At 40.6% G+C, this 25,635-nt stretch overlaps 1 protein-coding gene and 1 non-coding gene across 11 annotated transcripts in view; one reads left to right on the forward strand and one right to left on the reverse strand.

Moving 5' to 3' along the window:
* Nucleotides 1-25,635, reverse strand: part of ADAMTSL3 (ADAMTS like 3) — a 388,887-nt gene that overhangs the window by 215,754 nt on the left and 147,498 nt on the right. For all 10 annotated transcript variants that reach the window (XR_010123993.1, XR_010123994.1, XM_054451684.2 and 7 more), the window contains 2 exons: nt 24,053-24,098; nt 8,646-8,882 (listed from right to left, as the gene is read on the reverse strand). Coding sequence is in view for 8 of the 10 variants with exons in the window: in XM_054451684.2 (XP_054307659.1) it covers nt 8,646-8,882; nt 24,053-24,098 (283 nt within the window). In the remaining 2 variants the exon portion in view is untranslated. The remainder of the gene's footprint in view (nt 1-8,645; nt 8,883-24,052; nt 24,099-25,635) is intronic.
* Nucleotides 5,960-6,066, forward strand: LOC129014962 (U6 spliceosomal RNA). The gene has a single exon (XR_008494474.1). It is a non-coding gene; the product is annotated as a U6 spliceosomal RNA (small nuclear RNA).

A 25,635-nucleotide genomic window follows, 5' to 3' on the forward strand; every position in this document is an offset into this window, starting at 1 on the left:
ATCAATACTCCACCCACCCACCCACTTGGCAACATATATTGTTGTTCATTCATGGATTTACCAGAAAGTTAATGAAGCTTACGTTTTAAAGTCACCCACCCTCCTCTTTTCCCTCCATCCTGCCCACCTGCTGCTCCCAGTCTGGGCTCCTGCAAATGGGCTCTTTCTAAAGACAAGCCCAAATTCCAGCACCAGAAGCTGGAAGAGAGGCAAGGAATGGATTCTCCCTCAGAGCCTCCAGCCAAGAACCAACCCTGCTGATACCCTGATTTTAAACTTCTGGCGTCTAGAAGTGTGAGAGAATAAACTTCTGTTGTTTTAAGCCACCAAATTTGTGGTAATTCGTCACAGCTGCCACAGGAAACTAATACATCCTGCATCCCCTGCCAGCGCCTAGTCCAACATCAGCACTGAGGCTGCGCCAGCTGTTGCCAGTGATCTTTAGTCAAAATGAAGTGGGTGGATTTCAGTTCTTACTGCTCTTGACTTCTCTGAAGTATGTGCCACTGCTAACCTGACTTCTTAAATGCTCACCCACCCTTATCTTCTGTTTTTCATGGTCTCGCTACTATATAGAAAGCTATTCTGTTCAGTCCCCATCAGGGGCACCTCTCCCTGTGCTTGTTCCTTCAATTATGGGCACCAGGACTCTGTACTTGAGAGTATAACCTGTCCTTCTTACTCAGTCGCCAATGACATTAGATCATTAGATTTAACCATGTGCCAGCCCCAGATGTATATTTCTAGTCTAGATTTCTCTCCTAACCTCTAAATTCATATATCAACTTAGATATTCACAGGCACACCCAGCTCATCACCCTTGCCCCATGCCGCTGGTTCTCACCCAATATTTTGTCTTGATGAATGGTCTCACTATCTATCTACTTAACCATGATATCAGAAATCTAAATATCATTCTCTCGTTCCCCACATCCAACCAAACATCCAGCCATAAAAGATCTGTTTCCTCTCCACCCCAAATCAACAGAATATACATTCTTCTCAGCACCATATTGCACTTATTCCAAAATTGACCACATAGTTGGAAGTAAAGCACTCCTCAGCAAATGTAAAAGAACAGAAATTATAACAAACTGTCTCTCAGACCACAGTGCAATCAAACTAGAACTCAAGATTAAGAAACTCACTCAAAACCGCTCAACTACATGGAAACTGAACAACCTGCTTCCTGAATGACTACTGGGTACATGACGAAATGCAGGCAGAAATAAAGATGTTCTTTGAAACCAACGAGAACAAAGACACAACATACCAGAATCTCTGGGACACATTTAAAGCAGTGTGTAGAGGGAAATTTATAGCACTAAATGCCCACAACAGAAAGCAGGAAAGATCTAAAATTGACACCCTAACATCACAATTAAAAGAACTAGAGAAGCAAGAGCAAACACATTCAAAAGCTAGCAGAAGGCAAGAAATAACTAAAATCAGAGCAGAACTGAAGGAAATAGAGACACAAAAAACCCTTCAAAAATCAATGAATCCAGGAGCTGTCTATTTGAAAAGATCAACAAAATTGATAGACTGCTAGCAAGACAAATAAAGAAGAGAGAAGAATCAAATAGGCGCCATAAAAAATGATAAAGGGGATATCACCACCGATCCCACAGAAATACAAACTACCATCAGAGAATACTATAAACACCTCTACGCAAATAAACTAGAAAATCTAGAAGAAATGGATAAATTCCTCGACACATACACCCTCCCAAGACTAAACAAGGAAAAAGCTGAATCCCTGAATAGACCAATAACAGGCTCTGAAATTGAGGCAATAATTAATAGCTTACCAACCAAAAAAAGTCCACGACCAGACAGATTCACAGCCGAATTCTACCAGAGGTACAAGGAGAAGCTGGTACCATTCCTTCTGAAACTATTCCAATCAATAGAAAAAGAGGGAATCTTCCCTAACTCATTTTATGAGGCCAGCATCATCCTGACACCAAAGCCAGGCAGAGACACAACAAAATAAGAGAATTTTAGACCAATAGCCCTGATGAACATCGATGCAAAAATGCTCAATAAAATACTGGCAAACCGAATCCAGCAGCACATCAAAAAGCTTATCCACCATGATCAAGTGGGCTTCATCCCTGGGATGCAAGGCTGGTTCAACATACGCAAATCAATAAACGTAATCCAGCATATAAACAGAACCAAAGACAAAAACCACATGATTATCTCAATAGATGCAGAAAAGGCCTTTGACAAAATTCAACAACCCTTCATGTTAAAAACTCTCAATAAATTAGGTATTGATGGGACGTATCTCAAAGTAATAAGAGCTATCTATGACAAACCCACAGCCAATATCATACTGAATGGGCAAAAACTGGAAGCATTCCCTTTGAAAACTGGCACAAGACAGGGATGCCCTCTCTCACCACTCCTATTCAACATGGTGTTGGAAGTTCTGGCCAGAGGAATCATGCAGGAGAAAGAAATAAAGGGTATTCGATTAGGAAACGAGGAAGTCAAATTGTCCCTGTTTGCAGATGACATGATTGTATATTTAGAAAACCCCATTGTCTCAGCCCAAAATCTCCTTAAGCTGATAGGCAACTTCAGCAAAGTCTCAGGATACAAAATCAATGTGCAAAAAATCACAAGCATTCTTATACACCAATAACAGACTAACAGAGAGCCAAATCATGAGTGAACTCCCATTCACAAGTGCTTCAAAGAGAATAAAATACCTAGGAATCCTACTTACAAGGGATGTGAAGGACCTCTTCAAGGAGAACTACAAACCACTGCTCAACGAAATAAAAGAGGACACAACAAATGGAAAAACATTCCATGCTCATGGATAGGAAGAATCAATATCGTGAAAATGGCCATACTGCCCAAGGTAATTTATAGATTCAATGCCACGCCATCAAGCTACCAATGACTTTCTTCACAGAATTGGAAAAACTACTTTAAATTTCATATGGAACCAAAAAAGAGCCTGCATTGCCAAGTCAATCCTAAGCCAAAAGAACAAAGCTGGAGGCATCAAGCTACTTGACTTCAAACTATACTACAAGGCTACAGTAACCAAAGAAGCATGGTACTGGTACCAAAACACAGATATAGACCAATGGAACAGAACAGAGCCCTCAGAAATAATACCACACATCTACAACCATCTGATCTTTGACAAACCTGACAAAAACAAGAAATGGGGAAAGGATTCCCTATTGAATAAATGGTGCTGGGAAAACTGGCTAGCCATATGTAGAAAACTGAAACTGGATCCCTTCCTTACACCTTATCCAAAAATTAATTAGAGATGGATTAAAGACTTAAACGTTAGACCTAAAACCATAAAAACCCTAGAAGAAAACCTGGGCAATACCATTCAGGACATAAGCATGGGCAAGGACTTCATGTCTAAAACACCAAAAGCAATGGCAACAAAAGCCAAAATTGACAAATGGGATCTAATTAAACTAAAGAGCTTCTGCACAGCAAAAGAAACTACCATCAGAGTGAACAGGCAACCTACAGAATGGGAGAAAATTTTTGCAATCTACTCATCTGACAAAGGGCTAATACCCAGAATCTACAAAGAACTCAAACAAACTTACAAGAAAAAAACAAACAACCCAATCAAAAAGTGGGCAAAAGATATGAACAGACACTTCTCAAAAGAAGACATTTATGCAGCCAACAGACACATGAAAAAATGCTCATCACTGGCCATCAGAGAAATGCAAATCAAAACCACAATGAGATACCATCTCATACCAGTTAGAATGGCGATCATTAAAAAGTCAGGAAACAACAGGTGATGGAGAGGATGTGGAGAAACAGGAACACTTTTACACTGTTGGTGGGACTGTAAACTGGTTCAGCCATTGTGGAAGACAGTGTGGCGATTCCTCAAGGATCTAGAACTAGAAATACCATTTGACCCAGCCATTCTATTACTGGGTATATACCCAAAGGATTATAAATCAGGCTGCTATAAAGACGCATGCACACGTATGTTTATTGTGGCACTATTCACAAAAGCAAAGACTTGGAACCAACCCAAATGTCCATCAATGATAGACTGGATTAAGAAAATGTGGCACATATACACCATGGAATACTATGCAGCCATAAAAAAGGATGTGATCATGTCCTTTGTAGGTACATGGATGAAGCTGGAAACCATCATTCTCAGCAAACTATCATAAGGACAAAAAAACAAACACTGTGTGTTCTCACTCATAGGTGGGAATTGAACAATGAGAACACTTGGACACAGGAAGGGGAACATCACACACCAGGGCCTGTTGTGGGGTGGGGGAGTGGGGAGGGATAGCATTAGGAGGTATACCTAATGTAAATGACGAGTTAATCGGTGCAGCATGCCAACATGGCGCATGTATATATACGTAACAAACCTGCATGTTGTGCACATGTACCCTAGAACTTAAAGTATAATTTTTAAAAAAGTACTATAAAAAAAGAAATAAAAAATTGTACCTATGCTATAAAGCATGGTTTGATTAAAAAAAAAAAAAAATCTGTTTCCAGGGCCAGGCTCAGTGGCTCATGTCTATAACCCCAGTGTTGTGGGGGGCCAAGGTAGGAAGGTTGCTTGAAGCCAGGAGTTGGAGATCAGCCTGGACAACATAGTGAGACCTGATCTCTACAAAAAATGTAAAAAATAAAAATTATCCTAGCATGGTGGAACATTCCCGTAGTCCCAGCTACTTGGGGGTGGAGTGCAGACTAAATTGGGAGGATTACTTGAGCCCAGGAGCTCAAGGATATAGTGAGCTGTAACCACACCATTACACTCCAGCCTGGGACAACAGAGCAAGACCCTATCTCAAAAAAAAATGCATCCTTAATCTTTAGAATTTGTCTCCATTTAATTCATCCTACCTCTTGCCTTATTTTAAGCTCTTGTTATCCCATACTTGACCTTCTACTGTTTGGCTAGATCCTGTCCTCTGCAAATAATCTGCCACTTTGCCACTGAAATGACCTTTCTAAAGACAAGCCCAAATTCTTTATAAAATTATGAAACAGCTCCTCTCTCAACTTTCAGAATAAGTTAATGATTGGTTTCCCACCTCCACTGGTAGCCTCATCTCCTAGCACTATTCCATGGGTATTCTCACCTCAAATCTACAGAATGTACTCCTGGACCCTTAAACACATCTGCACCTGCTGTTACATTCCTGTCCCTTCTGCTTGTCATTCTCTTCCTCACCTTGGTTTATCTAACTTTTACTCAACTTTTCAAAACCTTAGTGTCCAAACATCACCTTATCCAGAGAGCGCTCCTGGAGGCCAGACTAAATTTCTTTTATTTATTTATATTTTTTAGAAACAGGGTCTCGCCCTATCATAGGCTGGAGTACAGTGGTACAATCATAGTTCAGTGCAGCCTCGACCATCTGGACTCAAGCGAATCTCTTGCCTCAGGTTCCTGAGTAGCAAGTAGCTAGGACCATAGGCTTGCGCCAACACACCCAGCTAATTTTTAAAAAGTTTTTGTAGAAACGAGGTTTCCCCATGTTGCCCAGGCTGGTCTCAAACTCCTAGGCTTAAGGAATCCTCCTGTCTTGGCCTCCCAAAGTGTTGTGATTATAGGCAGAAGCCAATGCGCCCAACCTAAATTGCTTTTAATAACAATTCATTTTAATTATAAAAGCAATGCATGATCATTGTCAAGAACTTGGAAAACAAAAGCACAATCCCACTGAGAAGGATTACTATTATCATTTGGTCAAAGAGCCCAAAACTTAACTGATGGCAATAAAGGGGAAAAATAGACAGTTTATAAAATGGAAGAATTACATGGTAAGCTTTGACTTTTTGTCAAAAGTCTACTTTTGGTTGCCAAAAGTAGAAAGCAACCAAAGTGTCCTTCAGTAGGTGAATGGATAAATAAACTGTGGTACATCCAGACAATGGAATATTATTCAGTGTTAAAAGGAAATGAGCTATTGTGCTCGCTTTGGCAGCACATATATTAAAACTGGAATGATATAGAGATGATTAGCATGGCCCCTGTGCCAGGATGACATGCAAATTTGTGAAGCATTCCATTAATTAATTTTTTATCTTAAATTTTTTAAATTAAAAAAAAGGAAATGAGCTATCAAGCCATGAAAAGACACTGAGGAAACTTAAATGTATAATATATTACTACACGAAAGAATCCAATCCGAAAAGGCTACATACTATATGACTCCAACTCTATGACATTCCGAAAAAGGCAAAACTATGGAGACGGTAAAAAGATCCATGGCTGCCAGGGGTTAGCGAGGAGAGAGGGATGAAAGAGCAAAGCATAGAGGATTTTTAGGTCAGTGAAACTACTCTGCATTATACTATAATAGTGGATACGTGTCATTATACATTTGTCCAAACTCATAGAATTTACAATACCAAGAGTGAGCACGGATGTAAACTATGAACTTTGGGTGATTATGATGTGTCAATGTAGGTACATCAACTGTAATAACTGTACAACTTTAGTGGGGAATGTTGATAGCAGGGGAGGCTGTGCATTTAAGGAAGCAGGGGGGTCCTATGGGAAAATTCCACCTTCCACTAAATTTTGCTGTGAATCTAAAATTGCTCTAAAAAATGGAGTCAGGCCAGGTATGGTGGCTCATGCCTATAATGCCAGTATTTTGGGAGGCTCAAGGCCAGCCTGAGCAACATAGCGAGACCCCCATCTCTACAAAAATCAAACAAAAAACTGGCTGAGTGTGATGGCACATGCCTGTAGTCCCAGCTACGTGAGAGGCTGAGGCAGGAGGATCAATTGAGCCCAGGAGGATGAGTCTGCAATGAGGCATGATCATGTTGCTGTATTCCAACCTGGGTGACAGATGAGACCCTGTCTCTTAAAAAAAAAAAAGAAGAAGAAGAAAGAAATTGAGTCTGTTTTAAAAGGGCAGGGAGGTGGATAGTGTAGGAAGAGCCTAAAGGAGACAGACAAGAATCCTCAATTTCATCACTAATGCAAGGACAAGCCATTGAAGGGCTTTGGGGAATGCAAGAATGACAAGCTCTGAATTATCTTTTAACATAATCACTTTGGCTGCTGTATGAAGAACAGAATGGAGAGAATCATGGTGGGAGCTGGGAGAACAGAACAGAAAGCTGTTAATGCAGTTTAGATTAGCTAATAAGGACTTAGTCTACAAGAAAGGCACTAAAGATGGAAAGATATGCTAAATTAAAAGTAATCTTTGGAGGGAAAATTGACACGACATGGCAATGGATCAAATGTGTGCGTTGAAAGAAAAGCAAGAATGATGTCAAAGTTTTGGGATAAGCAACTAGAAGCCATTTTCTAGATAAAGGGATGAACAAAGTTGAAGTTAGTTTGAAAAGCAGGACGAAGGTTCACCTTTGAGCACTTTAAGTCTGAAGCTCCTGGTAGTGCCCCACACTTAGTAGGTGGTCAGGTTGCTCATCTGCTGTTGTTACTACTGTTTTTGTTATGAGCAGAATAGGGTAGGTGAAATACTAGATACATTCATTATTTTTTAAAAATATTTTTCAGAAGTCAAAAGAATAGATGCAGAATCCTATAATTTCCCTGCCATTCCTGTCTCACAACCTGTCATAGTGTCTTTTTAATTTTTTTTTTTTCTTTTTGAGACAGTCTCGCTCTGTCACCCAGGCTGGAGTGCAGTGGCGTGATCTTGGCTCACTGCAACCTCCACCTCCTGGGTTCAAGTGATTCTCCTGCCTCAGCCTCCCTAGTAGCTGGAATTACAGGCACACACCATCACACCCAGCTAATTTTTGTATTTTTAGTGGAGATGGGTTTCACCATGTTGCCAGGCTGGTCTTGATCTCCTGACCTCAAGTGATCCACCCACCTCGGCCTACCAAAGTGCTGGGATTACATGGTGAGCCACCATACCCAGACTAAAGTGCCTTGAATCCTTAACACTCATTAAAAGCCACTGGGGTTTATGTCTCAGTCACATTTGTCACAGCTCTGCAGAGACCACTCTGAAAAATCTGCTGGAATGCATTCATGTTAGTTTTCAGTAAATAAATCATTGTGCCCAAAGATCCAAAACAATGAATTAATTTTAGTAAGAAAGCTTAATTTAATAAGAGACTCTCCAGTATTACTCTTCCAAAACAGTGGTTCTCAAAGTGTATTCCCCAGACCCACAGCTTCAGTATCTCCAGGGAACTTGTTAGAAATGCAAATCTTTGGGCCCCATCCCTTTTACGTACTGAATCAGAAAACTCCGGGGGATGAGCCCAACACTCTGTTATCACAAGCCCTCCAGGTGACTCTGATGCTTGTTCAAGTTACAGAATCACTAATCTATGGCCGGGCGCGGTGGCTCATGCCTGTAATCCCAGCACTTTGAGAGGCTGAGGCAGGCAAATCAGCTGAGGTCAGGGAGTTTGAGATCAGCCTGGCCAACATAATGAAACCTCATCTGTACCAAAAATACAAAATTGGGATACAAATACAATTTGTATCACTTTGGTGTACAAAAATACAAAACTGGGATTATAGGTGTAAGCCACCGTACCTGGCCAATAGCAATATTTTCATCTGCATGAACAAAAATACAGAAGGGTTCTGTTTATTGACAGTAGGCGTGGCACATCCCCGAAGCAGGGGCTTGGGAGACAAGTGTGCTTACCTGACAGATGCCACTGATACACATGTCCAAGGAGTCCGTGTTGCAACGAGTTCCATCCAGTACCTTAGGTGCCAGCTCCACCACCAAATTTTGTCCTCGTGCATGACACTTGAGTGCACACGGGGCAGCAGGATCATTATATCGTGGAAGCCACTCATAGTAACGCCCCTGATACTGGACATCATTGTAGGCTGAGCACTGCTGGGCTCTGAAATCTTCTGCATCTGGAGGGCAGTCCTGGGGGCAGAGGGAGAAGGCCACATGAACATCACCCAGTGAGAGAGGCCAACAGAAGATGAAATCAGTTCACCAGAATCTCATGAGACCACACCCCACTTGCCTCTCTCTGGGAGTCACCTAATTCCCTTTTTTTTTTTTTTTTTTTGATTCAAAGTTGAATGTATGCTATGAAATTCCACAGAGATCGCTGCAATAATTATTTATACAGGACATTATCTCATTATTCTGATCACTCACCCACCCAGGTATTTTTTCCAGATAATTAGCGCTTACAAGACTTAAATGCCAAACTTTGCCCTATTTTAACCATCTTGAATATAAATTTTCAAATGCATTATCTAATCTCCTTCCTTTCAAAACAAGGGAAACCAAATGCTTTTAATTTTTCCAGGTGATTCAAGGATTCAAGGTCTTCATCAAAATTTAATTGTTATCCATGCCTTCAGGAGCCATTTCAATGTGAAGGATTATTAGCCCAAAACTGCTGTGCTCTGTGAGCACTTGTGGTTGTTTCTTGGTCATTTTTTTTTTATTTTTATTTATTTTTATTATTTTTATTTTTTGAGACGGAGTGTCGCTCTGTTGCCAGGCTGGAGTGCAGTGGCTCGGCTCACTGCAATCTCTGCCTCCCAGGTTCAAGTGATTCTCCTGCCTCAGCCCCCCTGAGTAGCTGGGACTACAGGCGCACAACACCACGCCCAGCTGATTTTTGTATTTTTAGTAGAGATGGGGTTTCACCATGTTGGCCAGGATGGTCTGGCTCTCCGACCTCATGATCCACCTGTGTCGGCCTCCCAAAGTGCTGGGATTAAAGGCGTGAGCCACAGTGCCCAGCCTGTCATTGTTGTTTTTAATTCATCTGTCTTTCCTCCCCTGTCAGGCTCCCTCCCATATCTTCACTGGTACCAAGTACCTGCCTTCAACTGGCTGTAGGATGGATGGCAGAAAACATAGCTTGTTCAAATTCTGTCTACAACAAAAGCAAATAAATTCTAAGTAAATGCCTTCAGTTGCTCTCATAATAAAAAGTGTTTGTACAAATATTGATGACTCATTGGTCTTTTTACTAAATTACTGATTCCGCCCACCAGATATTTCCAAAGCAAGATACTAGTTGAGAAAAGTATTACTTTACTCATCAAAAATCTGCTTTTGATATGCAAACTTCGTAATTAAAGAAAACAGATACAAAAAAGCAATATAGCCGCCAGGCGCGGTGGCTCACGTCTGTAATCCCAGCACTTTGGGTGGCTGAGGCGGGCGGATCACCTGAGGTCAGGAGCTCCAGACCAGCCTGGCCAAAATGGTGAAACCCCGTCTCTGAGAAAAATACAAGAATTAGCTGGATGTGGTGGCGCATGCCTGTAGTCCCAGCTATTCATGAGGCTGAGGCAGGAGAATTGCTTGAACCTGGGAGGTGGAGGCTGCAGTGAGCCAAGACTGTGCCACTGCACTCCAGCCTGAGTGACAGAGCGAGACTCTGTCGCAAAAAAAAAAAAAACACACACACACCATAAAGTATTTTAGTTCATTTTTTGTATTATAAAGGTAATAAATATTCATTCTAAAAACTTTGGAAAATAGTTTCTACTCAACGAAAGAATAAATAACATAGATCTTTTGTACCTAAATCTTCACACAAATCTTGATTATTTACCAAGGACTTCTTTCTGGAAATAAAATTTCTGAGTCCAAGGTTATGCACATTTTATAGACTGTTCAAAATATTGCAAAATTGCCCTCCATTATAATTTTCTAGTTTTTTTTTCCAATCAGAAGTATAAAATATAACTTCATTGTTTTCATTTGCATTTTCTTTTTGAAATAGAGTCTTGCTTTGTCACCTAGGCTGGACCTCCCAGGTTCAAGTGATTCTCCTGTCTCAGCCTCTCGAGTAGCTGGGATTATAGGTGCCTGCCACCATGCCCAGCTAATTTTTTTTGTATTTTTAATAGAGATGGGGTTTCACCATGTTGGCCAGGCTGGTCTCAAACTTCTGACCTCAAGTGATTCACCCACCTCAGCCTCCCAGAATGTTGGGATTACAGGTGTGAGCCAGTAATCCAGCTCGCATTTTCTTTTTATTGTTTAATATGTTTTCATGTATATTTGCTTTTTGTATTAATTCTTCAAAAATGTCTTGTTTTATATCCTTTATCCATTGGCATTTTTGTCTTTTTGTTATTTTCAGCAGATGAAACTATTAAAATTCATAGTGAAATTATCAACTCTGTCATTTCTGTTGGAAATATTTTCCCCATTTCATTTTGTTTTTGGTACTTTGTAAAGTCAAAAAGTTTTACATTTTCATGTAGTCAGCTCTATTAATATATCCCGTTAAGGTTTCTTTCTTTATTAATGGGCTTAGAAATGCTTTCCCACTCTGCTCTGAGAACAGATAAATACTTAAATGTATTTTCCTAGTTCCTTTATAGATTAGCAGTCATATTTAACTATTTGTTATATTTGGAATTTATTTAGATGAATGGTTTAAGTTAGAAATCTAACTTTATTTTTTTCCACAAATAGATATTGATAAATTATCAGCCAGGATTTTTAAATACGATTTTCCTCTTTTTGCTACTTGACGTTTGTATTTTATTGTTCACACTTTTGGCCTTTATAAACTTCCTTAAATCCTTTTTGGAAGTAGATAGGGAATAAACAGAATATAATTAACAAACATTCTTCTGAGATTAGTTGTATTATTTTGCCGTGAAACATTCCAAAATCCTATATTGCATCCATATTTTTGTTGTCTTAGCAAAATTAAACCAGGTTACACTCATAGAAGCAAGTCAAACTGAAGAACACTAAAACTGGATGACTTTTTCTTTAGTCATGTTCTTACTCTGTCACCCAGGATGGAAAGCAGTGGCATGATCACAGCTCACTGCAGCCTCGACCTCCAGAGCTCAGGTGATCCTCCCACCTCAGCCTCCCAGGTAGCTGGGACTACAGGCACGTGCCACTACCCCCAGCTAATTTTTTGTAGAGACAGTTTTGCCTTGTTGCCCACGCTGGTCTCAAACTCCTAGGCTCAGGCAATCTGCCTGCCTTGGCCTCCCAAAGTGCTGGGATTACAAGCATGAACCATTGTGCCAAGCCAGATGACTTTTCTCTGTTGAAATGAGGACTGTATCCTCCATCTGGCCATAGGAAGGATCATCAGTTACAAAATTACATCACCTCCTCTTCCTCCAGCCACGGCTAGTTTTCTCTGTATCTCACTCTTTGAAACCAACCAGAGGAAAGTGTCTAAGAGAGCAGGATGCAAGCAACTTCTTTGCATTAGGCTCAATGGCAAGCATTCTCTAGGGACTGAATGTGCTGGCTGGCTGACCCTTGACTCCCTTAAATTCCATAAACCAATGAAGTTTCACAAAATTAACAAGAGTTAATTAGTGGAAGACACCTTAGGATGTCAGCCTCAGGGTGGCCAGATTTGTACATGTGACCAGCCCCCTTGGCCACAGCTGACTATCCAGAGGGAAACATCTGGTCCACACCAGGTCAATCTTTCCCAGAAATTTGGAATTGCAACAAAAGAGCTGGAGCTAAGTGTGCTAAGAACTCATATCAATCGGGGGTTGGACTGGCCATTTCTTTTATAAGATTCATGTTGAAGTGAAGCAAGCCAGTTCCCACAGCAAAGAAGAATGAATTCGGCAAGAAAGGAGGAGGAAAGACAGTAAACTATGCATTTAAATAGGAATAAGTAACCTGTGTTCCTCATTTTCTGATTTCTGGCTCCAGGCCCTCAAGGCCTGCTTATGCTTAAATTCTCTTAAAAACCTACATATCCATCCAGTGAATCCCCTTTGTCCTGAGCTAATCTAAGTGGACTTCTGTTCTTAGCATATGATGCTATCTGATTAAGGCAGCCTGATATCCGGATCATGCTTGTTAGTTTCCCAGGGGTAATCACTGACATTCTCTTTTTACCACCACCCTTTGAACTAGGTAGGTCAGGATTATTACCCTCACTCTATAAATGGAGAAAACTGTGACTTGGAAAGTTTTTAGCCACTAGTCCAAAGACACACACTAGGATATGACAAAGCCAAGACTGATTCTCAAAGTAACAAGCACTCTATTATAGAATACTGCTTTCTAGTAAACGTGGGGGACACTGACTACTTACATTAAATGCTTTCATTCATTTCACATTCTTCCAGTGTCAACACTAAGCTTGCCTAATCTGGCTCAGCTAGGTCCCATGTCCCAGCTCAAGACAAGCTAGGGATTCTTGTGTCTTAACAGTCTATTTGACATTTAGGGAGCAAAATGCCAAACATTCTTCTGCTTTCCTTTCCCTGAGAAGCATTTTTTTCATATCAGTTAAGTTGAAGACAACACTTATTTATGAAATATACTTGATGGGCTTTGCCCTAGGTCACGTGCTAGGGAGAACACACACAAAAAATATAATCCACCACTGTCATTCAATCAGCTTGTTATCTTTTTGGAGATGTAGCTTCTACATGCATGAAACACACTGAACAAGTGTTATCACTGGTATTTGTAGACTTTAAGTAGGAATGCAATGAAGGACACAGAATTGTTATCCAAGAGTTAAATTGTACAATCGATTAGACGAAGTTAATAAGAATAGATTCCATATCAGCAAGACTTGACTTAACCTGATAGAAGTAAAAAAAGGAAGTGTCAGTCAGTGCAGGTAGCCAGTCTGGGAAGCTCAGAAAAGAAGAAAGAGGAGAAGGATAGGAGGAAGAGACAAGAGGAGGATGGAGAAGAGGTGAAGGAAGAGAAAGGAAGAAGGAGGCGGCTGCCACAGCCAACAAATGACAAAAGGCACCCATTTCCCAAACCATCTTGAAAACAAGGTCTCCTTCCCCTCCTAAAACCATGGGGATATGTAAAACCTGGGGGCAACTTATGTATAGAAGCCAGGAATGAAAGATTATCTAATAAACTGAGTATTTTTATGCCAGAGAGACAGGCCATTACCTGAGATTACTTATATAATAGGACTGGACCAAGCTTTCATGTGGATCAGACATTTAGGCAATCCCCCTCCCAATCCCCTCTCCCAATAACCAGCAAGCAGGGACTCAGGAGAAATAATATTGTTGCTACAAGCAAATTTTAAAATTTTATTTTAACTTCACATCCAAGTTGTACTATGAGCTAAATTTTGTGATTCTTTCATATAACAAATGACAACATTTCTAGCATAAAAATAAATTGTTGGTGGCCACTGTAAGCTAGAGTTGGCAAATAAGGAATTGTGGAAAAGTGAAATCTCAGATGGATTTAAAGGATGGTGTGATGTAAACAGGACAAGATTCGGGAAATGACATAACAAAAGAGAAACAGCAGAAATAAATTCGTTATCTATAAGGAGCAGTGTGCAGCCTTGTCCAGAAAGGGTGAAAGTTGGGAGTTTAAATAAGAGATAAATCTAACCTGAAGATAAGAAGGTCCTTGAATGCGAGCGAGGAGATTTAAAACCAATAAGGATCCACGGAGGGGACTAAAATATAAAAGATGGCATTTTAGGAACAGTAGAATTGCAAGATGGCCTGGAGGTCTGGAGACAGACACGAGAGGGGGTGACTCTTGCCCAGAGTAGGAGTAACGACAAGGAAAAGAAAAGAACATCTTCAAGAGAAATACTGAATGGAAAATTGTCAGATTCTAGCCATTCATAGGATCCATGGTATGAGGGATCCTGCAATGGTCACATCAAATGTCCCTTCCGTAAAGTCAAGAAGGAGGCCTGGGAGCCCCCTCTGCAAGTACACCAGGCCTCCCTCTGTGCTCATAGGAAAATGTGTTCATGCTACAAAAACATCCTTACCAAATTATGATATACTTATCTTAAAATTATTTTCCCTTTGCCTCTTCCAGCACTGCCTTTAATCCTATAAACCCTGGTATAAAAACATGACTCATCAGTGAATTCAGGTATTAGACCTCCCTGCTGACATGCATGACTTCTCTTAGGAATTCTCCATTTGCTCCAAAATACCCCTGATAAAGATAATTCTTTATCTAGGGCTCAGGGGCCAGTCTCTGGCTATAAGGATATATGCTAAGTGCTGATCAGCAGGTTATGTCTGAAGACAGCAGTCACCCAGGAGCCATGGCACTGTACCCAGGCATGTTCTGTTCCAGAATTTTTCAGGCCCAAAGCCCAAATCCCCATCTCCCCTGACAGAGTGAACCCAAGGAGAGCCACTGAACCAAAGTCTGAATTCTCAGGGACGGTGGTGTGGTCCTCGTGGCCTGGATATGCCTCCCGCTCCTGCCATTTGAGGCATGATCTCCTGCACACCAGGAGTGGAATTTCTTCATCTTCATCTATGTGCTGTGAATGCATGTCCCTGTTACAACTAGACTTCATAACAAAAAACATTTGATCTTTTCTTGAGTGCCTGAATTTTTTTTTTTCTTTAGTGTCTTCTGCTGAGGTGGGCAGAATTCTGAAATGCAACTGTCAGAGTCTGTCCTCATTAAGTCGAATCCTCCCCTATGCTAGGGATCCACCCCAGGCTGCTGGAGTAGTAGAAAACCAGTAGCCATGGAGGATTTCCTTTCTCTGACTCCCTTCAGTTGCGTCTCTTTCAGTTAATTCCCTGCTCTTCTCTGATCTCTGGCCCTTGCCAACCAATTATTTAGAAGGTCTGACCTACTGTTCCAGAGTTAGATTTTCTACAATGGTATCTGGAAGTATAATGTCCCTCCAATACCACAGCAATTCTTGTGCTCATGTGTTGCTAAAAGCCACCATGCTTTAGCTACTGCTGTCTGCAGCATCATTTTATTATCTGACAAACGTTACAGCCTTTCCATACTCTTGTATAGTGTAGTAGAGTTGTTAGGAGTGCACTACCAAAACCTGACTGTGTGAGGTTAAATTCAGTTCTGTGACCTTGGGCAGCTTACTTAAATCTCCTCTGTAAATATGGAAATAAAAATAGCACATACTTCTCAGGGTTAGTGTGAGGATTACATTAATTTATTCATGAAATGGCACTTAGAATAATGCCTAGCATTCAGGAAGTACTTAATAAGTATGAGCTATTATTATTATTATTTCAGTTAAGTGTGAGGAAGTCAACACATATAGACAACAACCCATGGTCTTAAGGCTGAGAGCCTGAGCCTTCAGGCATTCCCATGGAGAAATAGAACTTTTAGCAATCTCTGGAATATGATCCAGTGTTAGATTTCCAAGGCTCACTGACAGAAACACCTCCTTCTCCATACAGCAGACTACTCTGATAGAGACTGAGTTTGGCCATTGATGATGACATCTCTTGGATGGGAATGAAAAGACCCTGCCGTCCCTTAATACAGGGCTTTTACAGTCCTGGAAGTATAGGTGTAGGCATGTTTGAATCGGGGGCAAGTCTCCGTCAAAAGAACTCCTCATCTTAAAATCACTAAAGGCAACTTCCTTCAAAAGAGTGAATGACCATCCCCATTTCCAGGTAACATGAACTCCACTAACCACTGAACTAGTGTGGCCAGTCTTCAGTAAGGCATTGAATGGCAGTGAGAAGGCAGGGAGAAGTAACAGCAGGGGGATGCTCATCAGAACTTGGTCCTCTCTCCACTTGAGGTGGGGTGGGTTGCAGACTGGTCCCCACTCCTGCTATGGTGAGGTGGATATTTTGAGCCTCCAATTAATAAAGCAGGAAGCAGTTCAATTAATTATATGGAAAAAAAGATATAACCATATTCATACTCCAAGTTCATTGTGGTTACATCCACTTATGGCACTCAACATGTTTGCAATGTTTCTATAGTGTATTCAGGAATATACTTGCATAATCTCTCCTGTGCAGGAATGGACTCTTACAGATTATCAACACTGAAGCTGGGGCTGCATTTATGCACCTCTGGTTTGCAACACAGCTTGGGCATGCACAGCTGCAGATACTGTGGCACGTGGAGACAAAGGGATGCTCTGGACACTTCCACTGCCACAACCTTCCCTTATTTTCCAAATAAGGAATTTTGTTGGAAATTCTGAGTTTGCAATGACAAGCATAGCAACTGATGCTACATTCTTCTGAAACCTCTCTTAGGACTCTCTAAAGATTCCAACTCTGAGAACTAAAAAGGGCAGCATTTGCTTCTCCACCTCCTTCCTACCCTACCCCAAGCATCTATTTCTTACCAGCCAAGAAAAATTTCTGCCACATTCTCCCAGAGGGACCGTAAATTAAAGACCACAGGTAACCCCCAAGGCCCAGAGAGCTTCAGGGGCATCATATTTTCACTCGAGTATAGCAAAGTCCTAACCATTGCACCTCATGTGCATAATTTTAGCAGATTACATTTTATGTCTGTACTATGTGGCATAATACTCTAACACTTGCGTTGATAATAGGTTCCTTTTTGGAATTAGCTAGAGCAGAGTGATACACACACAGAGAAACTCTAGAATGATATCCCAAAATGTAACACCTTGATCTGGGGTTTAAAATGAATTGTTTTAAATAGTTTCACAAATTATTGCTGGAAATCATACTGTTTTGAAATTTGTTCTTGAATGACTACAAGGAAATTGTCAGACCAAAGAAAACTTTAGCTATCCCATTGTGTTGGGCAAAATAATGCACCACCTTGGCCCACAAGATGTCCATGACCTAACCCCTGGAACCTGCGACTATGTTACCTTACATGGCAAAGGGATCTTTGCACATATAACTAAAGTTAGAGACCACGAGACAGAGAAATCATCTAGGATTATCCAGGTGGGAGAGCAATGACCAGCTGTGGTCACAGGAAGATATGACTACAGAAAAATGTTCAGGCCGGGTGCGGTGCCTCATGCCTGTAATCCCAGCACTTTGGGAGGCCGAAGCGGGCAGATCACTTGAGGTCATGAGTTCGAGACCAGCCTGGCCAATATGATGAAACCCTGTTTCTACTAAAAATGCAAAAATTAGCTGGGCATTCTGGTTAGCATCTGTAATCCCAGCTGCTCAGGAGGCTGAGGCAGGAGAATTGCTTGAACCCGGGAGGCAGAGGTTGCAGTGAGCTGAGATCGTGCCACTGCACTCCAGCCTGGGTGATAGAGTGAGACTCACTCTCAAAAGAAAAAAAAAAGAAAAAGAAAAGTGTTCAAACAGATGCAACATTGCTGGCTTTGAAGACTGAAGAAGGAATCACAAGCCAAGGAATGTGGGTGGCCTCTAGAAGCTGGGAAAAAAAGGAAATTAATTTTTCCCTAGGCCTCCAGAATGACGTAGCCCCGCCTATATGTTAATTTTAGCCCAGTAAGACCTGTGTCAGACTTTGGGCCTTCAGAACTGTAAGATAATACATTTGTCTTGTTTTAAGCCACTATATTTATAGTAATATGTTACTGCAGCAATAAAAACAACTAATGCACCCATGAAAAAGGTGGTAGATCTAAAAGCCTCATGGATAAAACTCTGAGGTTGCTAATACACCCACATGCTTGTTTAAAAGGAAGGCTAGACTACGTTGGCATTGACATACGTGCCTTTGTGTTCAGTCCCTCTCTCTCTCTCCCTCCTACATGCCCCATCTGGACTTCCAGCTCAGTTAATTCAGCATTCACAAGCAGGTGTGTCGCTCAACATCAAGTGTGATTCAATTCAAATCACCAGAGATGCCAAGCAGTTGCATAGTGCTCCAAAATCCCTCCGAGGACTCGGTTGATAAAAATCTGGTTACTTCTGGCTAAGAGATATTTGAGTTTGAGTGTCCCAGTAAATAAGCATCCATTTTTTCCCATTCAAGTTTGGAACCAGTGGAGAGATACAGATAGAAATGTCAGCTTCATCGCTGATAGAAATGGACTGCAAATATGGCTTGAGTTCTCAGTCAAAAGGTGTTGCTAAAGACTGCCGGCTTTCTACTCCCATAGAACTTGGGCGCCTACCCACCAAGAAAAAGCTTGATCCGTAGATTAGAAACCCTTACCCAGGACTGATGTCTCACACTGGCTTGGGACAGAAAAGGGAGAAAGACAGACAAAGCCCCAGTAATTTATCTTTTAAAATAAATTAGTTACAGCCAATTGAGAAAAGTGGATAAAAATAAATCAATCTCATTTAAAATGAGATCTCCAGATTTTCAGAATCTCCTTTTAATTCCTGTCATTTTAATTTAGGTCTATACCACCAATGAGGGAAATGTTTTTAAAACTTTTAATAAACACATAAAATGTCATGGTTAGTGATTGCCTGGGGCTGACACATAGTAAAGGAATTTACCAAGACAGTAACGAGTCTGGAAAGGCAGATTTATTAAAGAAAAGGGGAGATACTCTGCCAGCGAGCAATGGGCAATACAGCAGAGGGAAGGCTGTCTGCTGTCTACAAAGAGGCAGGGACTGGAAGGGAGTTTTTTAGGTCTGCTACTTGGGCTGAATGTTTGCAGGCAGGATGCTTGGTGCAGGTGGGCTGTGATTTGGATACTTGTAACAGGATGCTTGGGTGCTAGTGAGCCATTTGCAGTTGACCCTATTTCTCAGAACATTTGTTCCTCTCTACCCCCTATTTCTGTTTCTACCAGCTAAGCCCATTTTTCAGTTTTCTTTCAACTCCTTAGGGCTCCACAAATTACACATATTTATGGGGTACAACATGATGTTTCAATACATGTATACATTATATAATGAACAAATTAGGGTAATTAGCATGTTCACCACCTCAAAAATTTATCATTTCTTTGTGGTGGGAACATTCGAGATCCTCTCTTCTGGCTAAATTGAAACATACAATGTCTTGCTGTTTACTATAGTTACTCCACTGTACAATAGGACACCAAAAATCATCCTTCCTTCCTAGTCGTAACTTTCTTGACTAACCTCTCCCAATCTCTACCTGCCACCTGCCCCATGCCCTCCCCAGTCTCTGGTAACCACTGTTCTATTGCCTACTTTTATGATATCAAGTTTTTTTTTTTTTTGGATTCCACATATGAATGAGATTATGTGGTATTTGTCTTTCTGTGCCTGGATTATTTCACTTAATATAATATCCTCTAGATTCATCCATGTCACAAATGACAACATTTCCTTCTTTTTATGGCTGCATAGTATTTCATTGTGTATATATACCACATTTTCTTTATCCATTCATTCATTGTTGGACACTTGATTCCACACCTTGGCTATTGTGAATAGTGCTACAATAAACAAGTGAGTGAGGATGTCTCTGTGATATACTGATTTCATTTCCTCTGAATATATAATCAGCAATGGGATTGCTGGATCATATGGTAGTTCTATTTTAAAGTTTTGAGGAACTCCATACTATTTTCCACAAATGCTGAACTAATTTACATTCCCACTAATAGCATATAAGGGTTCCCTTTTCTCCACATCCTCAGAAACACTTGTGTCTTTTGTCTTTGTGATAATAATCATTTTAAGTGGAATGAGGTGATATAGTGGTTTTGATTTGTATTTCTCTGATGATTAGTGATGTTAAGCATTTTTTCATACACCTGGGTTGGTATTTATGTCTTTTATTGAGAAATGTCCATTAAGGCCTTTTGCCCATTTTTAAATCAAATTATTTGTTTTGGGTTTTTTTTGCTATTGAGTTGTTTGAATTCCTTATATATTCTAGATATTATTTCCTTGTCCAGCTGTCTAGTTTGCAAATATTTTCTCCCATTCTATAGGTTGTCTCTTTACTCTTGATTGTTTCCTTTGATGTACATAAACTTTTTAGTTTAATATAATCCCATTTGTCTATTTTTGCTTTTATTGTCTGTGCTTTTGAGGTCATATTTTAAAAATCCTTACCCAGTCCAATGTCATGAAGTATTTCCTCTGTTTTCTCCTATCAGTTTCATATTTTCAAGTCTTATATTTAAGTCTTTACTTCATTTTTAGTTGGATTTTGTACATGGTGAGAGATAGGGGTCCAGTTTTATTCTTCTGCATATAGATATCCAATTTTCCCAGCACCATTTATTGAAGACCCTGTCCTTTCCCTAGTGTGTATTCTTGGCACCCTTTTTGAAAATCAGTTGGCTGTAGATATGTGGACTTATTTTTGGACTTTCTATTCTGTACCTTTGATCTATGTGTAGTTTTACACCAATGCCATGCTGTTTTAGTTACTATCACTTTGTCGTATATTTTGAAGTCAGGTAGTGTGATGCCTCCAGTTTTGATTTTTGTGTGTTTGTTTTTAATCAAGATTTCTTTGGGTGTTCCGAGTCTTTTTATGATTCTATACAAGTTTTAGGATTTCTTTTTTTCTGTGACGAATGTCACTAGAATTTTAATAGGGATTGTATTAAATCTGTATATCACTTTGGATAGTAAGGACATTTTAACAATATGAATTTTTTCAATCCATGAACACTTCTTTTTGCATTCTCTTTATTTCATTAATGTTTTATTTAATTAATTTATTTATTGAGATGGAGTCTCGCACTGTCGCTCAGGCTGGAGTGCAATGGTGCAATCTCAGCTCACTGCAACCCCCACCTCCCGGGTTCGAGTGATTCTCCTGCCTCAGCCTCCCAAGTAGCTGGGATTACAAGTGCCCGCCACCACACTCAGCTAATTTTTTGTATTTTTAGTAGAGATGGGGTTTCACTATGTTGGCCAGGCTGGTCTTGAATTCCTGACCTCGTGATCCACCTGCCTCAACCTCCCGAAGTTCTGGGATTACAGGCATGAGCCACCATGCCTGGCCATTAATGTTTTATAATTTTTAATGTAAAGATCTTTTACCTTCTTGGTTAAATTTATTCCTGAGTATCTTACTTTTTTGTAGCTACTGTAAATACAGCTATTGTAAATTCAAATGATTTCATTAAATTTTTTATCTGTATTCTTCTGTATCTCACAAGTTTCCCTAAGATCACTACTTTGAATTCTTTTTCAGGCATTTTGTAAGTTTCCTTTTCTTTGGAGTTTGTTACTGAAGAATTATATTCCTTTGAAGGTGTCATGTTTCTTTGCTTTCTCAAGTTTCTTGTATATCTGCTTTGTTTTGTTTTTGCTTGTTTGAGATGGAATCTGGTTCTGTCACCCAGGCTGCAGTGCAGTGGTGTGATCTCAGCTCACTGCAACCTCCACCTCTCAGGTTCAAGCGATTCTCCTGCCTCACCTCCCAAGTAGCTGGGATTACAGGTGTGTGCCACCACACCTGGCTGATTTTTGTATTTTTCGTAGAGACAGGGTTTTACCATGTTGGCCAGGCTTGTCTTAAACTCCTGACTTCAAGTTACCTGCCCACCCCAGCCTCCCAAAGTGCTGGGATTACAGGCATGAGCCACCACACCCAGGCTTGTGTATCTACTTTGATATCTGTGCATCTGCTGAATCCGTTTTTACTTCCAATTTTACAGAGTAGCTTTTATAAGGAAAGACTTTTTCCTAAAGATGTGTCCTAGGGTGTCAGTTGCGTAGTGTCAATTCACATTGGTTCTGGGTGGACACAGTAGTTGGGTCTCCATACAGTTTCATCAGCTGTAATCCATGTAGTAATATCTGTGAGTGCCTCAATGGCCTAGGCTGCAGGAGTTTAGGGCAGTAGTGGTACAGCTTTGCCAGAGAAAGGGCCACCAGGCTGGTTCTTAAGCTGGAGGTACATGCACAACTGTGCAGGACCTGTTCCTTGCAGGGAAGGGTGCCATGTGGACTTGGATGCAAGAGTCACCACCATTTCACTGGGCCTAGGTTCTAAATAGCTGGGGTTGTGGTGCTGCAGTCATCTGTGTGAGCATGTAAGAATGACAGTGGAGCTTCAGGGATGGAAAGATCAGTGGTTACTGTTCCCCAGAGTAGAGCACACTCTAGCAGTGGCTCCAGTTTCAAGGTGGCACTGTGCCATAGCAGCCTGGGTCATGGGAGGTGGGCAGTGCACAATGTGAGCTCCTACTGTGAAGCAATGCAGCTGTGGGAACTCCAGGCAGCTCCCCCAAACTGGGCTCAGGGCCTGTGAGGACTGCTGCATTCTCCTGTAGCAAGGACTACATGTGTCTGCAGTGGTAATAGGGGCTACTGGGGGGTCCCTGCTTACCTTACAGGGGAGATGGAGTAGTAGAGGCAGAGTACTTCGCCCTCCCCCCTATGCTACTATCTTGAGTTACTGTGTGCCACAGGCATTCTGCTATTCCCTTGCTATACTCCAGTGCTCTCCCTCAGACACTCTAGTCTAATTGTAGTTGTTTATTTGTTGTTTTGGTCTTTTTGTGTATGAGGAGGCAAGTGCCAAGTACCTCTAGTTAGCCTCTTACTGATAACCAGGAAATGTTTTGAATGGAAAATAGAATGGATTCTTTCTGGTGTTTATTTTTTCTTTCTTTCTTTTTTTTTTTTTTTTTTTTTTTTAAGACAGAGTCTCACTCTGTCGCCCAGGCTGGAGTGCAGTGGCGCGATCTTGGCTCACTGCAACCTTCACCTCCTGGGTTCAAGCAATTCTCCTTCCTCAGCCTCCAAAGTAGCTGGGACTACAGGCACACATCACCAAGCCCAGCTAAGTTTGTATTTTTAGTAGAGATGGGGTTTCACCACATTGGCCAGGTTGGTCTCGAACTTTTAACCTAAAGTGATCCACCTGCCTTGGCCTCCCAAAGCGCTAGGATTACAGGCATGAGCCAATGCGCCTGGCCTTATTTTCAAATTTCTAAAGCAAGATATTTGAATTTTTATTTTTAGTGTTGACTGATGTAAAATAAGAGTAGGGTTTTGTATATTTCTGTGTGATTTGCTGATGGGTCACCTATAGTATTCCATGACACTGAGGTAGAAATAACAACAGACCAGTTCAAGTAAGTCTACTCTTCCTATGTGACCTTCAGAAAATAATTTTACCTCGCTCAGCCTCAGTCCTCTCACTCGCAAAAGAGAAATAGCCACACCTCACCTGCCCAGAGACAGGGTGAAAGTCAGGTAAGATAATGAACATAAAAGCATTCTGAACTTTGAAGGAGCTTGCAGATATTATTTCTACGACTTTAGAAATTATTAAATACTTACCAAATTAGATCATGAATGTGATATGGCCTTAAAAGGTAGTATAAATGGAAGATATTTGATACACAAAATCTGTTGTTAATTAAAGAAACACTTAAGTTTTCCACAAAGGGTATTAAGAGACCATTAGTTTTAGAGTACACATTAGAATATTGTAACTTAAAACAAGAACATATTGTATTGGATAAAATAATCTTATTTTAGGACTTACATCATTGCTGCATGTCTTGTACCGAATGTTCTGCCCTTCACAATTCCTAAAGGAAAAAAGAAAGAAGAAAGAAGAAATAATGATTTCATAGAAGAGGCAAGCATTAAAAAAAAAAAAAAAGCAAATACAAGGCATTGGTTCCCTGTAAAACTTTTACTAGTGCACATTACCCCAAAGATTCAAAGTTTAATTCTAAGAAACTAATTTTCAAGGATTGGGGGCCAAAAAGTCTTGTGGAAGTGTCATATTAAATAAAGAATGAATTCTTTAGTTAATAGTAGTACTCACATGCAATTCTTACCCAAGGGTCCATATAACCACTACGATTAATGTACAATATGTGTGTGTCTCATGTGTGAATATGTGTATTCTTTTCTATAATGAAAAGGGAAAAGCTACATGTAGAAGCATTTGTGTAGCATGTCTCCATTAGGACACTTCTCTTCCCTTACTGAAGCAACTCAGGTTAGCAGGGCACTCGCTGTCTTCCTTTAATTAGTACAACAGTCTCTGTTAGAAATTTGCTTGAAGTAATGCTTCCTTTGTTTTGAGACAGAGTCTCACTCTGTCGCCCAGGCTGGAGTGCAATGGCTTGATCTCGGCTCACTGCAACCTCCGTCTCCCAGGTTCAAGCAATTCTCCAGCCTCAGCCTCCAGAGTAGCTGGGATTGCAGGCACACACCCCCGTGCCTGGCTAATTTTTGTATTTTTAGTGGAGACGGGGTTACACCATGTTGGCTAGGCTGGTTTCACACTCCTGGCCTCAAGCAATCCACCTGCTCCAGCCTCCCAAAGTGCTGGGATTACAGGTGTGAGCTACTGCAGTCAGCCTATTTTATTTCAACCATTGACCTTACCAAATGGGATTCTACCAAGTCATGTTGGAACAGCATTCTTGGGATGCTAATACTGGTAAGTTTGAGAATTTTCCAGGGATGACCACCACATAACCTATCTTCCCCTACAGCCACTAGCTCTACGACCCTGCCACTCATTTTCCAGGCAGAGTTTTCCTTTGGGAGTCTGTAATTCCATCCAATGGGTACTTTCCTCAGTCCAGTGCTTGTCTGTCTATATTTTACATAAACTCCTTAAAAATATCTGATCTCTTCATGGCACTTTTCCCAATTTTTCAATGGAGTTACATATTTTTTCCCTTTATGTTTTCCTGGTGAATTCAATGGCAAATTTGGAGCCAGGAAAGCTAAACACAGGCTTAAATAATCATTTTGAATTAAAAGTCAATAGATACTATTTTAATTGTTATTAAAATATTTATTTCCATGGGAACAAAAATAATTTTAAAGTGGATAGGTCATTTTTTTGCCAGTATGATTTAAATATGAGCCTTTATGAAATGATTGATAGAGTCAGCAATGTAAAACTCATTGCATATGCTTTCTGATGCTTCCATTTTTCTTGATTACAAAAGGAATAAGTGGAAACTAGTAATGTGCCAAGAAGTATAGAGGTAGTCACTCAAAATCCTATCACCAAGAACTTTATTCTTTTGTCATTTAATCCTCCATTGTTTCTGCCATTTACAGGATTGAAAATCATACTGTCAATTCATCCCAGTATTT

This window comes from Pongo pygmaeus, chromosome 16 (assembly GCF_028885625.2).
Source record: "Pongo pygmaeus isolate AG05252 chromosome 16, NHGRI_mPonPyg2-v2.0_pri, whole genome shotgun sequence".
Classification (NCBI taxonomy): domain Eukaryota; kingdom Metazoa; phylum Chordata; class Mammalia; order Primates; family Hominidae; genus Pongo; species Pongo pygmaeus.